Source organism: Saccostrea cucullata, unplaced genomic scaffold (genome assembly GCF_032062105.1).
Source record: "Saccostrea cucullata isolate Sc308-1 unplaced genomic scaffold, CSIRO_AGI_Scuc_v1 ctg6572, whole genome shotgun sequence".
In the NCBI taxonomy this organism is placed as follows: domain Eukaryota; kingdom Metazoa; phylum Mollusca; class Bivalvia; order Ostreida; family Ostreidae; genus Saccostrea; species Saccostrea cuccullata.
The window spans coordinates 1-16984 of NW_026928384.1; the positions used below are offsets into that span (position 1 = coordinate 1).

General features: G+C 35.2%; 1 protein-coding gene across 1 annotated transcript; it reads right to left on the reverse strand.

Annotated features, from left to right (window-relative positions):
• Positions 1-4308: 4308 nt before the first annotated feature.
• LOC134277417 (uncharacterized) lies at positions 4309-16489 on the reverse strand. The gene is made up of 5 exons (XM_062759750.1): positions 16357-16489; positions 14082-14267; positions 11496-11551; positions 11118-11264; positions 4309-4428 (listed from the first exon to the last, which is right to left on the reverse strand). Exons 1-5 carry the CDS (start codon positions 16454-16456, stop codon positions 4333-4335), a joined length of 585 nt encoding a protein of 194 aa, XP_062615734.1. The 5' UTR covers positions 16457-16489; the 3' UTR covers positions 4309-4332.
• Between the last annotated feature and the right edge of the window lie 495 nt (positions 16490-16984).

Genomic DNA, 16984 nt, shown 5'->3' on the forward strand with positions numbered 1-16984 from the left:
AATCAATTTTAAAAATGATGTAGACAAAATGTTAAAACTTCTCGGGAATACTAAGTGACTCTTTCACTTCGGCATGTTCAGTGAAGCGAGATTTAAACACCTCCATTGTGTTGATTTATTTTGATTGACAGGACAAGCACGTGCACTTGGAGTGAATCGTTTGAACTTGAAGGAAAAAAAACGATGCTTACTGTCAAATTGATTTGTTAATAAAAAAAATGATTACTTTGACTGCCTGGAATATTAGAAAAAAAAAATTAATATATGAATTTTTATTCGATGCAATCTCTCTCTCTCTCTCTCTCTCTCTCTCTCTCTCTCTCAAGTTTCTATCGCTTTTACATTTGTCATGTTAAATAAAAACTATGACAACAAATTTATTATTTATTTAGTCTGAAATTCTAATGTATTACAAATAATTTGAATGATTCTATCCATTATCTTGTCCGAATATAATCATGGTCGGGAAATGTCTTCAGATATACATTTACATGTAAAACTTAGCTTAGAAAATAACCAGACAAAATAAAAACAACTAATAAATATATAATATTATCGCATAATTTTTTTTAATACGAGTGAATGGTGCAATATGTCAACAGACCTTTATAAATTAATAAAAAAAAATCGGTATTTTACACGGAATCGCCGCGTAATCGAAATATATATTATTATGTTCCCCAAACGAAGTTGGGGAACGTATTGTTATGTTCCCCAAACGAAGTTGGGGAACATATTGTTTTTACTCTGTTTCTTATTATTATTTTTCTTCTTCTTCCTGGGTACTTTTTTGTCCGCGAGTGATCTTGTAAACTGTTCACCCTAGGTAGGTAAAACCTTTTTAGGGTTAGTAGACATGTTATGTAGATTTGCGGAATCAAGGTCATTTTGCGTGCACGTGCTTGCAAGAGCGCGCACGTGCAACATGTAAAATGACCAATATAATAGATATGGCCGTAACTTTTCTATTCTTTGATTATATGCTTTGAAACTCATAATATATATATGTAAGAGTATTATACACATGATGACATGATCAAAATAGCAAGATCTCATGCGCATGCACGTGCGCCTCGCTCTGATTGGCTGAAACTAAAGTCTCAATATCTTTCTTGTTTTTCGACAAAATCCTTTGAAATTTTGAGCATGGTCATACACTATTAAGATCTACAGCATGACATATAAAAATTATCACGAAAGCATGCGCATGCATGTGTGCTGCAATCTGATTGGCCGAAACTTTAAATGCCTATAACTTTCTTGTTTCTCAACAAAACAGGATGAAATTTAGAATATGAATAGGTATAATGGACTTCTACATGATACTACTATAAAAATTGAATGCAAGGACATGCTTGCTTGCACTTGCGCACGCGCAATGCGTAAAATGAACAATACATTTGAAAAACGGTAAAATTTATAATTTATGACTTTTAATTGATTCTTGGAATATAAAGATATGTTGATGGTTTACACAACATGCCATCATCACCTTGCATGTGCATGCACGTGCGTTTGCTTGTAATACGTTAAATTACAAAAAGATGAAATCATTGTAGCTTTAAACATTCTTTTATTAAGAAATCCTGCGATACTGAACATATACTAAAAAAAGTTCTAAAGGAAATTGGCACAAAAAGGGAGTTGGGGAGCGTTTGGGGAACATCTGTAACGGTCCCCGTTACAATTAGAACTAGTTTTTACTCTGTTTCTTATTATTATTTTTCTTCTTCTTCCTGGGTACTTTTTTGTCCGCGAGTGATCTTGTAAACTGTTCACCCGAAGTAAGTAAAACCTTTTTAGGGTTAGTAGACATGTAATGTAGATTTGCGGAATCAAGGTCATTTTCCGCGCACGTGCTTGCAAGAGCGTGCACGTGCAACACGTGAAATGACCAATATAATAGATATAGCCGTAACTTTTCTATTTTTTGACTAAATGCATTGAAACTTAAAATATAAGTATATATTAGTTCTATAGGTATGATGACATGTTCCTCGTGCACGTGCTTGCAAGAGCGCGCACGCGCAACACGTGAAATGACTTATATAATGGATATAGCCACAACTTTTCTATTTCTTGATGAAATGCTTTGAAACTCATAATATGAGGATATATTAGTAGTATAGACATGACGACATGGTCAAAATAGCAAGATCTCACACGCATGCGCATGCACTTTGCTCTGATTGGCTGAAACAAAAGTATCAATATCTTTCTTGTTTTTCGACAAAATCCTTTGAAATTTTTAACATATTCATACACTATAAAGATCTACAGCATGATATATAGGAATAATCATAAAAACATGCGCATGCACGTGTGCTGCAATCTGATTGGCTGAAACTAAAGTCTCAATATCTTTCTTGTTTTTCGACAAAATCCTTTGAAATTTTGAACATAGTCCTACATTATGAAGATCTACTGCATGATATATAAAAATTTTAATGAAAGCATGCACATGCGCGCGTGCCACAATCTGATTCGCTGAAACTTTAAATGGCTATATCTCCTTTGTTTTTTGACGAAATGCTTTGAAATTTAAAACATAGTCATGCATTAAGATATCCTGCATTATGATATACAAAAAATTTCAAGAAATCACGCGGATGCACGTATGCTGCAATCTGATTGGCTGAAACTTTAAATGGTTATATCTCCTTCGTTTTTTGACGAAATGCTATAAAATTTAAAACATAGTCATGCATTCTGATATCGTAGAATATAATTTAGAAAACAAATCATGAAATCATGCGGATGCATGTGTGCTGCAATCTGATTGGCTGAAACTTGAAATGGCTATAACTCCCTTGGTTTTCAACCAAACAGGTTGGGATTTAGAACATAGATAGATATAAGGGCCTCCTACAAGAAAGTATGGTCATCATGCACGTGTACGTACGTGCGTGCATTTGGAACGAATGAAATAAAAAATACACTTGAATGAGTTATTTTAATACTTTTGGACTAAATGCTTTAATATATAATATTTTATTTATATATATATATAGAAAGTTTAGACAAGATGATATGATCATTACACACGTGCATTTACATGCGCAGCGTGCAATGTTAAGATTTGAATATAACTGGTATTCTTCTAGGAAAACGTTGTTAAAGTCAAAAATGCACAGATGTTGTCTTATTTAATAAGGCTTATTGGGAATATAGCACCAAAAGGGAGTTGGGGAGCGTTTGGGGAACATCTGTAACGGTTCCCGTTACAATTAGCACTAGTTTAGTTTTAATCTAATAATTCATTCTGTAAGTATAGTAGTTTTCTCTTCTGAAGTCCACATTATTTTAATAGTCAAAAGAATAAGCAGATTTCTTTTATTAGTAAATTAATTTTATCTTTTATACGACAGGTGTTCGGTAACAAACACACATGTTTTACGGCAATAAAAATCGTGTTTTTAAAATATTGATTTAAAACATCATACTTATGTGCAGAAAAAATGTTTTAATTATTTATTCGCTTATTTATTTGTTGTTTATTTATATTTTAGCATCTAACATTAGAATATAACAGAATAATTTAAATGCAAGGAAAAAATCTGAGGCATTCCGAAAAGATCGTTCATTTTACGTTCACCGTTCGTTCACCGTTCGTTCAGCGTTCGCTCACCGTTCAGTTGGGAAAGTAGAACGTTTCAGGGACTGTAATATTCTCACCTTGTGTGTTGATTTGATGTTGATCAGAAGTTCAGGGTCTATAATTCTAATACTCTAACCTTGTGTGTTGATTTGATGTTGATCAGAAGTTCAGGGTCTATAATTCTAATACTTTAACCTTGTGTGTTGATTTGATGTTGGTCAGAAGTTCACAGTCTATAATTCTAATACTTTGACCTTGACTGTTGATTTGATGTTGATCAGAAGTTCACGTTCTATAATTATAATACTCTAACCTTGTGTGTTGATTTGATGTTGGTCAGGAGTTCACAGTCTATAATTCTATTACTTTAACCTTGACTGTTGATTTGATGTTGATCAGAAGTTCAGGGTCTATAATTCTAATACTCTCACCTTCTCTGTTGATTTGATGTTGATCAGAAGTTCACAGTCTATAATTCTAATACTCTAACCTTGTGTGTTGATTTCATGTTGATCAGAAGTTCACGTTGATGTAGATCAGGAGTTCAGGGTCTATAATTCTAATACTTTAACCTTGACTGTTGATTTGATGTTGATCAGAAGTTCACGTTCTATAATTCTAATACTCTCACCTTGTCTGTTGATTTGATGTTGATCAGGAGTTCACAGTCTATAATTCTAATACGCTAACCGTGACTGTTGATTTGATGTAGATCAGGAGTTCAGGGTCTATAATTATAATACTCTCACCTTCTCTGTTGATTTGATGTTGATCAGGAGTTCAGGATCTATGAATGGCACTGGTGTCTTTTCCTTTTCTTTTTCCCCTTCCTGAAGAAAAACAATAGAAAATCCATATTATAGTAGGTTATTGTTAAATGAGGTATCTTCATTTCATAATTTTTCCCAAAACACATTAAACACTGATTGAACAGTTTGAATTTCTAATCAACCAAACACGTTTTCCTACCGCAAATAAAAACATTACATCTCCCAAAAAAACTGACACATTAAGGAAGTAAGCAAGCATGTCTCTGGTTATATGTCAAACAAGAGGCCCATGGGCCACATCGCTCACCTGAGAAGCATTGGCCATTCTGTTCTTTACCAGATTTCCCCCTTGAAATACATATTATGACCCCACCCTTCCAACTTATCATTATTTAAACAATTTGAAATCTAGACTACCCCAGGAAGCTTCCAAATAAGTTTCAGCTTTGATTTTCAAAGATTTTTTCTATATATTTCTATGTAAAACATTGATTCCCCATTGTGGCCCCGCCCAACACCCTACCCCCGGGGGTCATGATTTGAACAATTTAGAATCTACACTACCCTAGAATGCTTCCACATAAGTTTCAGCTTCTCTGACTCAGTGGTTCTTGAGAAGAAGATTTTCAAAATTTTTCCTATATATTTCATTGTAAAACTTTGATTCCCCATTGTGGCCCCACCCTACATGCGGGGGTCTTGATTTGAACAATTTAGAATCTACACTACCCTAGAATGCTTCCACATAAGTTTCAGCTTTTCTGACCCAGTGGTTCTTGAGAAGATTTTCAAAGAATTTTCCAATATATTTCTATGCAAAAAACTGATTCCCTATTGTGGCCCTGTCCTACCCCGGGGGTCATGATTTGAACAATTTAGAATCTTAAACAATATCCCAGGATGCTTCCACATAAGTTTCAGCTTTTCTGGCCCAGTGGTTCTTGAGAAGAAGATTATCAAAAATTTTTCTTAATATTTCTATTTTAAACATTGATTCCCCATTGTGGCCCCGCCCTACCCTCGGGGGTCATGATTTGTACAATTTAGAATCTACATTACCCCAGGATGCTTCCACATAAGTTTCAGCTTTTTTGGTCCGACGGTTCTTGAGAAGAAGATTTTCAAAGATTTTTCCTATATATTTCTATGTAACACAATGATTTCCCATTGTGGCCCAACCCTTCCCCTGGGGGTCATGGTTTGAACAGTTAAGAATCTACAGTACCCCAGGATGCTTCCACATAAGTTTCAGCTTTTTTGGTCCGGGGGTTCTTGAGAATAAGATTTACAAAGATTTTTCCTATATATTTCTATGTAAAACATTGATTCCCCATTGTGGCCCCGCCCTACCCACGGGGGTCATGATTTGTACAATTTAGAATCTACACTACCCCAGGATGCTTCCACATACGTTTCAGCTTTTCTGGTCCAGTGGTTCTTGAGAAGAAGATTTTCAAAGATTTTTCCTATATATCTCTATGTAACACATTTATTTCCCATTGTGGCCCCGCCCTACCCCACGGGGTCATGGTTTGAACAATTTAGAATCTACACTACCCCAGGATGCTTCCACATTACTTTAAGCTTTTCTGACCCAGTGGTTCTTGAGAAGAAGATTTTCAAAGATTTTTCCTATATATTTCTATGTAAAATATTGATTCCCCATTGTGGCCCCGCCCTTCCCCCGGAGGTCATGATTTGTACAATTTAGAATCTACAGTACCCCAGGATGCTTCCACATAAGTTTCAGCTTTACTGGCACAGTGGTTCTTGAGAAGAAGATTTTTTAATGACCCAACCCTATTTTTGTCTTTTCTTGATTATCTCCCCTTGCAAGGGGATATGCCCCTTCATTTTAAAAATTAATTTCTCCTTCACCCAAGGATGCTTTGTGCTAAGTCTGGTCAAAATTGGCCAAGTGGTTCTTGAGAAGAAGTCGAAAATCATAATGTGAAGAGTTTACAGACGGACAGCTAGACAGATGGACGACGGACAAGATGTTATCAGAAAAGCTTACTTGAGCCTTCGGCTCAGGTGAGCTAAAAATTAAACCCTGCAATGAGAGTTTTTATCCAATCCAAGGCTGTGTTATGTTTGATCCTGTTAATCTTAAGAAGGGTTGTGTCCTTGTCTCAATCTCATGCCTTAAAGGTCAAGGTTATTTGTTAACGAGATGTTGGAAAATCACTATACATAGTCTGTCAAATCTGTTGGTTTAATAACTTATGAAATACTCCGTATGTTGTGCGTCCAGGACATGAGAGAGGGTGTAGTCAACATCTATATTAAATGATCATCCAAATATAGACATTCTATGTTAGATAATAATTCATATATAGACATTCTAAGTTTGATGATCATTTGGTTGAAGCTCACTTTATAACTTACCAGTATTATCTCCCCTTCTCTCTTTTGTTTAGGTGAGATATATAACTTACCAGCATTATCTCCCCTTCTCTCTTTGGTTTAGGTGTGATGTATAACTTACCAGTATTATCTCCCCTTCTCTCTTTGGTTTAGGTGTGATGTATAACTTACCAGTATTATCTACCCTTCTCTCTTTGGTTTAGGTGTGATGTATAACTTACCAGTATTATCTCCCCTTCTCTCTTTGGTTTAGGTGTGATGTATAACTTACCAGTATTATCTACCCTTCTCTCTTTGGTTTAGGTGAGATGTATAACTTACCAGTATTATCTCCCCTTCTCTCTTTGGTTTAGGTGAGATGTATAACTTACCAGTATTATCTCCCATTCTCTCAATGGTTGAAGCTCACTGTATAACTTACCAATATTATCTCCCCTTCTCTCTTTGGTTTAAGTGATGAGATGTATAACTTACAAGTATTATCTCCCCTTCTCTCTTTGGTTTAGGTGTGATGTATAACTTACCAGTATTATCCCCCTTCTCTCTTTGGTTTAGGTGTGATGTATAACTTACCAGTATTATCCCCCCTTCTCTCTTTGGTTTAGGTGTGATGTATAACTTACCTGTATTATCTCCCCTTCTCTCTTTGGTTTAGGTGAGATGTATAACTTACCAGGTTTATCTCCCCTTCTCTCTTTGGTTTAGGTGTGATGTATAACTTACCTGTATTATCTCCCCTTCTCTCTTTGGTTTAGGTGAGATGTATAACTTACCAGTATTATCTCCCCCTCTCTCTTTGGTTTAGGTGTGATGTATAACTTACCTGTATTATCTCCCCTTCTCTCTTTGGTTTAGGTGAGATGTATAACTTACCAGGATTATCTCCCCTTCTCTCTTTGGTTTAGGTGTGATGTATAACTTACCTGTATTATCTCCCCTTCTCTCTTTGGTTTAGGTGAGATGTATAACTTACCAGTATTATCTCCCCTTCTCTCTTTGGTTTAGGTGAGATGTATAACTTACCAGTATTATCTCCCCTTCTCTCTTTGGTTTAGGTGAGATGTATAACTTACCTGTATTATCTCCCCTTCTCTCTTTGGTTTAGGTGAGATGTATAACTTACCAGTATTATCTCCCCTTCTCTCTTTGGTTTAGGTGAGATGTATAACTTACCTGTATTATCTCCCCTTCTCTCTTTGGTTTAGGTGAGATGTATAACTTACCAGTATTATCTCCCCTTCTCTCTTTGGTTTAGGTGAGATGTATAACTTACCAGTATTATCTCCCCTTCTCTCTTTGGTTTAGCTGAGATGTATAACTTACCAGTATTATCTCCCCTCATCTCTTTGGTTTAGATGAGATGTAAAACTTACCAGTATTATCTCCCCTTCTCTCTTTGGTTTAGGTGAGATGTATAACTTACCAGTATTATCTCCCCTTCTCTCTTTGGTTTAGGTGTGATGTAAAACTTACCTGTATTATCTCCCCTTCTCTCTTTGGTTTAGGTGAGATGTATAACTTACCAGTATTATCCCCCCTTCTCTCTTTGGTTTAGGTGAGATGTATAACTTACCAGTATTATCTCCCCTTCTCTCTTTGGTTTAGGTGAGATGTATAACTTACCAGTATTATCCCCCCTTCTCTCTTTGGTTTAGGTGAGATGTATAACTTACCAGTCTTATTTCCCCTTCTCTCTTTGGTTTAGGTGAGATGTATAACTTACCAGTATTATCTCCCCTTCTCTCTTTGGTTTAGGTGAGATGTATAACTTACCAGTATTATCTCCCCTTCTCTCTTTGGTTTAGGTGAGATGTATAACTTACCAGTATTATATCCCCTTCTCTCTTTGGTTTAGGTGTGATGTATAACTTACCTGTATTATCTCCCCTTCTCTCTTTGGTTTAGGTGAGATGTATAACTTACCAGTCTTATTTCCCCTTCTCTCTTTGGTTTAGGTGAGATGTATAACTTACCAGTATTATCTCCCTTTCTATCTTTGGTTTAGGTGAGATGTATAACTTACCAGTATTATCTCCCCTTCTCTCTTTGGTTTAGGTGTGATGTATAACTTACCAGTATTATCTCCCCTTCTCTCTTTGGTTTAGGTGAGATGTATAACTTACCAGTATTATCTCCCCTTCTCTCTTTGGTTTAGGTGAGATGTATAACTTACCAGTATTATCTCCCCTTCTCTCTTTGGTTTAGGTGAGATGTATAACTTACCAGTATTATCTCCCATTCTCTCAATGGTTGAAGCTCACTGTATAACTTACCAATATTATCTCCCCTTCTCTCTTTGGTTTAAGTGATGAGATGTATAACTTACCAGTATTATCTCCCCTTCTCTCTTGGGTTTAGGTGAGATGTATAACTTACCTGTATTATCTCCCCTTCTCTCTTTGGTTTAGGTGAGATGTATAACTTACCAGTATTATCTCCCCTTCTCTCTTTGGTTTAGGTGAGATGTATAACTTACCAGTATTATCTCCCCTTCTCTCTTTGGTTTAGGTGAGATGTATAACTTACCTGTATTATCTCCCCTTCTCTCTTTGGTTTAGGTGAGATGTATAACTTACCAGTATTATCTCCCCTTCTCTCTTTGGTTTAGGTGAGATGTATAACTTACCAGTATTATCTCCCCTTCTCTCTTTGGTTTAGGTGAGATGTATAACTTACCAGTATTATCTCCCATTCTCTCAATGGTTGAAGCTCACTGTATAACTTACCAATATTATCTCCCCTTCTCTCTTTGGTTTAGGTGAGATGTATAACTTACCAGTATTATCTCCCCTTCTTTCTTTGGTTTAGGTGAGATGTATAACTTACCAGTATTATCTCCCCTTCTCTCTTTGGTTTAGGTGAGATGTAAAACTTACCTGTATTATCTCCCCTTCTCTCTTTGGTTTAGGTGAGATGTATAACTTACCAGTATTATCCCCCCTTCTCTCTTTGGTTTAGGTGAGATGTATAACTTACCAGTATTATCTCCCCTTCTCTCTTTGGTTTAGGTGAGATGTATAACTTACCAGTATTATCTCCCCTTCTCTCTTTGGTTTAGGTGAGATGTATAACTTACCAGTATTATTTCCCCTTCTCTCTTTGGTTTAGGTGTGATGTATAACTTACCTGTATTATCTCCCCTTCTCTCTTTGGTTTAGGTGAGATGTATAACTTACCAGTCTTATTTCCCCTTCTCTCTTTGGTTTAGGTGAGATGTATAACTTACCAGTATTATCTCCCTTTCTATCTTTGGTTTAGGTGAGATGTATAACTTACCAGTATTATCTCCCCTTCTCTCTTTGGTTTAGGTGTGATGTATAACTTACCAGTATTATCTCCCCTTCTCTCTTTGGTTTAGGTGAGATGTATAACTTACCAGTATTATCTCCCCTTCTCTCTTTGGTTTAGGTGAGATGTATAACTTACCAGTATTATCTCCCCTTCTCTCTTTGGTTTAGGTGAGATGTATAACTTACCAGTATTATCTCCCATTCTCTCAATGGTTGAAGCTCACTGTATAACTTACCAATATTATCTCCCCTTCTCTCTTTGGTTTAAGTGATGAGATGTATAACTTACCAGTATTATCTCCCCTTCTCTCTTGGGTTTAGGTGAGATGTATAACTTACCTGTATTATCTCCCCTTCTCTCTTTGGTTTAGGTGAGATGTATAACTTACCAGTATTATCTCCCCTTCTCTCTTTGGTTTAGGTGAGATGTATAACTTACCAGTATTATCTCCCCTTCTCTCTTTGGTTTAGGTGAGATGTATAACTTACCTGTATTATCTCCCCTTCTCTCTTTGGTTTAGGTGAGATGTATAACTTACCAGTATTATCTCCCCTTCTCTCTTTGGTTTAGGTGAGATGTATAACTTACCAGTATTATCTCCCCTTCTCTCTTTGGTTTGGGTGAGATGTATAACTTACCAGTATTATCTCCCCTTCTCTCTTTGGTTTAGGTGAGATGTATATCTTACCAGTATTATCTCCCCTTCTCTCTTTGGTTTAGGTGAGATGTATAACTTACCAGTATTATCTCCCCTTCTCTCTTTGGTTTAGGTGAGATGTATAACTTACCAGTATTATCTCCCCTTCTCTCTTTGGTTTAGGTGAGATGTATAACTTACCAGTATTATCTCCCCTTCTCTCTTTGGTTTAGGTGAGATGCATAACTTACCAGTATTATCTCCCCTTCTCTCTTTGGTTTAGGTGAGATGTATAACTTACCAGTATTATCCCCCCTTCTCTCTTTGGTTTAGGTGAGATGTATAACTTACCAGTATTATCTCCCATTCTCTCTTTGGTTTAGGTGATGAGATGTATAATTTACCAGTATTATCTCCCCTTCTCTCTTTGGTTTAGGTGAGATGTATAACTTACCAGTATTATCTCCCCCTCTCTCTTGGGTTTAGGTGGGGGTGAGGACTTGACTGTGATCCCTGGGGTAGGGGGTAGTTTACGGCTTGGGACACCTCCCTGATATATCCTAAGGGTCCTGTCTGCGACGTCTATAGGGCAGGGTTTTTTCTAGGTCTTAAAAACAAGGGCCTGGGCCTTTCCAATTGGGAAAAATAGCGACATTTGGTTGATATTGGGAAAAGTATCATATTTGATATTTTTTCTATATAAATTCAAATAAGAGGGTTTTTGTTTTATTTGCAAAGTATTTCTTTGACATATTTTGCATTCAGTCAATCATTTTTGGGAGAATGCCTTTTAGATTTATATTTAGAACAATACTTTTGATAAAAATGTTACTGCATTTGAACATTTTTTAATCGGTTTGTTTGTTTCGATTTTCTTTTGGGAATTTTCTACAATGAAATTGGGAAAAATACATACTTTTTACCATTGGGAATGGGGCCTTATACAGGCCCCCTACGACCCCTAAAAAAAAACCCTGTAGGGACACCTAAAAATAAACTTCAACATATCACCAAGCTCACAAGAGTTAAGAAACCTAAAAATAAACTTCTCTTTTAAAACATCTATATCACTGAGCTCATACAAGTTACAGTTTGATGTAAAATAATTTGATAAGAAATGAGGTTGATTTCCCCCTGTGAGGTCCTAGCTATTTTAAGTTCAGTCTACTCATCACTTTTGAGTTTGATTTCCCCCTATGAGGCCCCACTGTTATTTATACAATAAATTCATCACTTATGAGATTAATTCCCCCTATGAGGTCCCCACTGTTATTTGTAGTCTCACAGGATGAAAATCCACCATTCAGTCGACTGAATGGTGGCTGAATGGCCACTGAATGGTCAATGAAAGGTCACTGAAAGGTCACTGAAAAGACCCTTTCCCGTGACCTTTCCGTGATCATTCAGTTACCATTCAGTCGACTGAATGGCACATACATTTCAGTGACCTTTCCGTGATCATTCAGTTGAATCATTTTATTGAATAATCGGCTTATTTTTTAACCTAAAAATTTTATTTCACTTTTTCCTGGTATAATAGCATTAAATGTATCTAATTCCGAATAAAAAAAAAATACGAAAAAATTAATACAAGAAAAAAAAAATTTGAACCCATGCACAGAATCGAACCCGGGTCTCCTGCGTAGGTGTCCGCGACCTTATCAATTACGCTACGACTTCTTGTTGACAAATGAAGATTAAAAATCAATTAATTTATTGAAATCGATGGAACAATCAGTTCACCTGTTGTATCGAGGAGCTGCGATGTGTATATATCTTGTATATCTTTTGTATATTCTATGTTAGTTGCGCGGATTTTTGGGACAGACTAATTAATTACACATCTCCTATCGGGATAATGACAATTATCAGAGACGGGCACCTGTTACTGTGTCAAAGATTTAAGATCGTTGTAAATTCTCTAGCTAGAAACTTAGTAGAATGATTTTATTAAAGCAATATCATTTAGAAAGCTAAAATCTCCTATATATTTTTTTTCTACAAGAGGCATGTATAAACGATTTGTTTATTCTTGTAATTAAAAATTAATTTAAAATAATGTCTTTGAAAAACTAAATATCCTGCAGTTTTGACAATGACATAATTAAGAAACGAAATTGATCAGTTATACTTGCGATCTTCCAGAAATGGTTTAAATAATATTAATTCTGTCTCATTAATCAGAACTATTTATTTCCATGAAAAAATACACATATAAACACTATAGAATGTTATGCATTTATTGAAATTTTGAATCCGTTATCGGATCATCATTTTTTATCACTTGAAGAATTTATTTTCTTAATGTAACTAGAAATATTCAATTAAAAATCATTTTGAATAAGTCTCACATATTTTATTTTGGGGATAGACAAATTAATTACACATCTCTTATAAGGATGATGACAATTATCAGAGACGGGCACCTGTTCCTGTGTCAAAGATTTAAGATCATTGTAAATTCTCTATCTAAAACTTAGTAGAATGATTTTATTAAAGCAATATCATTTGAAAGCTAAAATCTCCTATATATTTTTTTTTACAAGAGGCATGTATAAACGATTTATTTATTCTTGTAATTATCAATAATAATTACCTAGACATATTTTAAGGTACCCGAATTTGATCACGATAAGTAAAAAAAACACAAGTAAGATTGAATAATAAATCTTTATTTAAAATATGGCTTCCTTGTTAAGGAAAAATATCTGATTATAAAATAATACGCTAGTGAAAAAATTACTAAATTGCGATTTAAATATCACTGAAAGGTGGCGGAAAGGTCACTGAAAGACGACAGAAAGGTCACTGAAAGTCGACGGAATGGTCACTGAAAGACGACAAAAAGGTCACTGAAAGTCGACGGAAAGGTCACTGAAAGACGACGGAAAGGTCACTGAAAGTTGACGGAAAGGTCACTGAAAGTTGATGGAAAGGCCACTGAAAGTTGACTGAAATGTGTCTGCTGAATGGTGACTGAAAGGTATCTGAAATGTGACTGAAAGGCAACTGAAAGGTCACTGAAATGTATGTGCCATTCAGTGGCTGAATGGCCACTGAAAAGTTACTGAAAGCCGCCTTTCAGTTTTAACTGAAAGGTCTTGTTTCTTCCTGTGTCTACTCATCACTTAGGAGATGAATTTCCCCTATGAGGTCCCCACTGTTAATCATACAGTCTACTCACCACTTATGAGTTTGATTTCCCCCTATGATGTCCACACTGTTATTCATACAATAAAATCATCACTTATGAGATGAATTCCTCCATTAGGCCCAACTGTTAATCTACTGTCTACTCATCACTTATGAGATTAATTTCCCCTATGAAGTCCCCACTGTTTATCATACAATAAAATCAACACTTGTGAGATTAATCCCCCCTATGAGGTTCCCACTGCTGATCATACAGTCTACTCACCACTTATGAGGTTGATTTCCCCCGTGAGGTCCTCGCTATTTATAGTACAGCTGAGGTCAAGGTTGGCTGGGGCCAGTACCATGCCCCCATTCTCAGTGAGGGTGAGCTGTAACAGAGAGACACAGATCCCATCAGCACTGCTGTTATCAGTGGGAACCGCCCGGATGTTACCATCTACACCAAGACCTGTGAATCAAACAAAGATGGTTTCTTAATTTTACAAATTACAGCTTGTTTTTATTTCCCTGGTTTTTTTTTTTTTTTTTTTTTTTCCTCATTTATTTCCCAGACCTATAACAATTAAACAGCTGATAAGTTGGGCAGCTGCCAGGGATGGGGCCCTGACTAAGCTCCCTCTATAACAATACATAATAATAATCCCTACAGCACCACGCAGGGTGCTTTATTATTTAGATACAAAGTCACACATAATTTTACATCTAATACATATTATAAATCAAATAATATACGTATATATAAATATGGAATCAGTTTTGGTGAAAATATGACAATAAAATGTAAATATATAACTATGAAAACATCATTGTATTATTATATAAATCTGTACTTAGGAAAACAGGTAACAGTTAATCAAAGTCTGTAAGCATATCTAATGTTAATTTTAAATTTCTGTTGAAGTTACTCTTATTATTTCTTAGGAGTTGAAGGATTGATTTCATTTCTTTCTTGAAGTCACTCAAGAGTGCTGAATTTGTAATATTTTTATTTTCATACTTAATGCTGTTTCTTGTTTTCCATATTGACCACTTGTATAAATAAATCAAGGTGTTAATACATATTCGAACATTTTTGGGTTCTCCTGAGAATCCCAATAAAACAATACATACATCAACTTTGACTGAATTTACTACAGAGATTTTTAACATTATATTTTGTACCAATTCTAAAAGTGGTTTGACATGTTTACATTCATAAAATAGATGTTTCTGACTCTCAATATTTGATTTACAGAAAAAACAATTACCATTTGAAAAACCCATTTTGCTTAATTTTTCTTCAGTGTATAAAATGTTATGCAAACATTTCCACTGAAATTCTTGAATCTTTTGTTTTAACCTAACTTCATAAATTGAGCCCCAAATCTTTTTCCATGTAATTTCAATTTGCATCAGTTTCTCCCATTTTTGTTGGGATTTTGGAGTGATATTTTTGTTTAATACTTTGTATATTCTAACTTAAAGATATTAAACATTGTTAAACATTTCCTTTAACAGAAGGTTTTTATAAATTTCTTCCTGTTTCTGAATTTCTTGCATATTAAATGTTAGATACACCATGTACACTGTGTATGTATATGTCGTCAATTCAGTGTATAAAAATAGACTGACCATTGGTAGGAAAAACGTCAGTCAGCATTTGACTCAGTGATAAATTTTATTTGCTGACAAGGTCATTGTATCAACCATAGAACTTACGAAATGATGACTTTAAACGAGACAGTTGATATTCCTGTTTCATCAACTTGTTTGTCAATAATTTACCTTGTTTAGGAAATTGTTCATACGTAGAGCACACTCTTGCGTATCGAATCAACTGAGATATATATACTCCGTATGCAGGTGACGAAGGTATATTGCTGCATAAGTAAGGGAATTTAACGATAGAAAAGTTAAAGCCATCGCATAAAACAATCCATAGGGTTCTTAATGTCAACATGGTGTGTAAATTTGAAGCAAGAAAAACGTTGGAAAATTAAGTTTGAGTTTTTCCATTTTATCATTATGGATTATTTTTTAATTAGGATAAAAATCATATATATATAATATATAATCTCAAAAAGGTTTGCTATGATTAATTTGGTCGTAAGTTATTTCCAGTGTATTTTATTCTGTATTCTTCAAAATCATTTGGTAGCGGATCCGCGGTGATTTGCTACGGGACATATTCTAATTGTGGTGAGGGGATAAGAGCTTGTCCTGCCCAGGAAACAGTCAGATTATTCAAACTAAATTGTTCCCAGCTTGTTTAAATGCCTTAATGCTACAAAAATATATGTAGAGTTAAACAATGCCATAGATGGCAATGCGATCAACCTGATATATTTCTGTGTGGAGTCTCTAACAAACTAATTTTCAGGAACCAAAAGAACCATGAGTGATGATGTGAGTTCTACTTCATATAATTGTTTACCTAGGAGGAGACTCACTGGGTCATTCAATGCATCCCCACCACTACCCCCCTGCCTTCTACTGCGCCCTCCCTTTACGAAATTCCTTGATCCACCACTGAAGTTCTACATCGTATAATTGTTTACCTATGAGGAGAACCTGTCCGCGTCCATGGACCGTGACGATGAAATCGTGCGTGACATCCCTTATCGTATACAAGTCTTTTGTTTTCCCAGAATCTGTCATTTTACCAATAATATTTCCTTCGTCTCGCTTCTCATTTTCCTCATATCAGTCACATGTTTGAAATTTCCCTTCTTTTGCTGAAGAGCTACTTTCATTTTCGTTGGCGGGAAATTTTCGAAATTTTAAAAACAAAGGTTCAATTCGTATTATTAATTCAACGATGTAATTCTATGTAAAAAATAAACAATTGTACAAACTAAAGACTTTCAAAACATGAAATTTATTACGGATTTTAATAGATTATAAATTCAATGGTCTAAATATAATAAAAATGTGAGTGGAACTCTGTAAAATTACGCTTTATTTGAATAAAAACTTTTCCGACTCATGTTCCATTTTTTAATCATCACAAAAATTTACATTTAGACCACAGGTGCTTGAGGACAGGACCCCCCCCCCCCCCTCCCCCAATATAGACCCCCGGACCTGTAAGACTTTTTTCACATAAATTTTATATGGACGACACATTTGTGATATAATCTATCCTATCAGTTCAGAAAATTTGCTTAAACTTACATTTTATCAAAA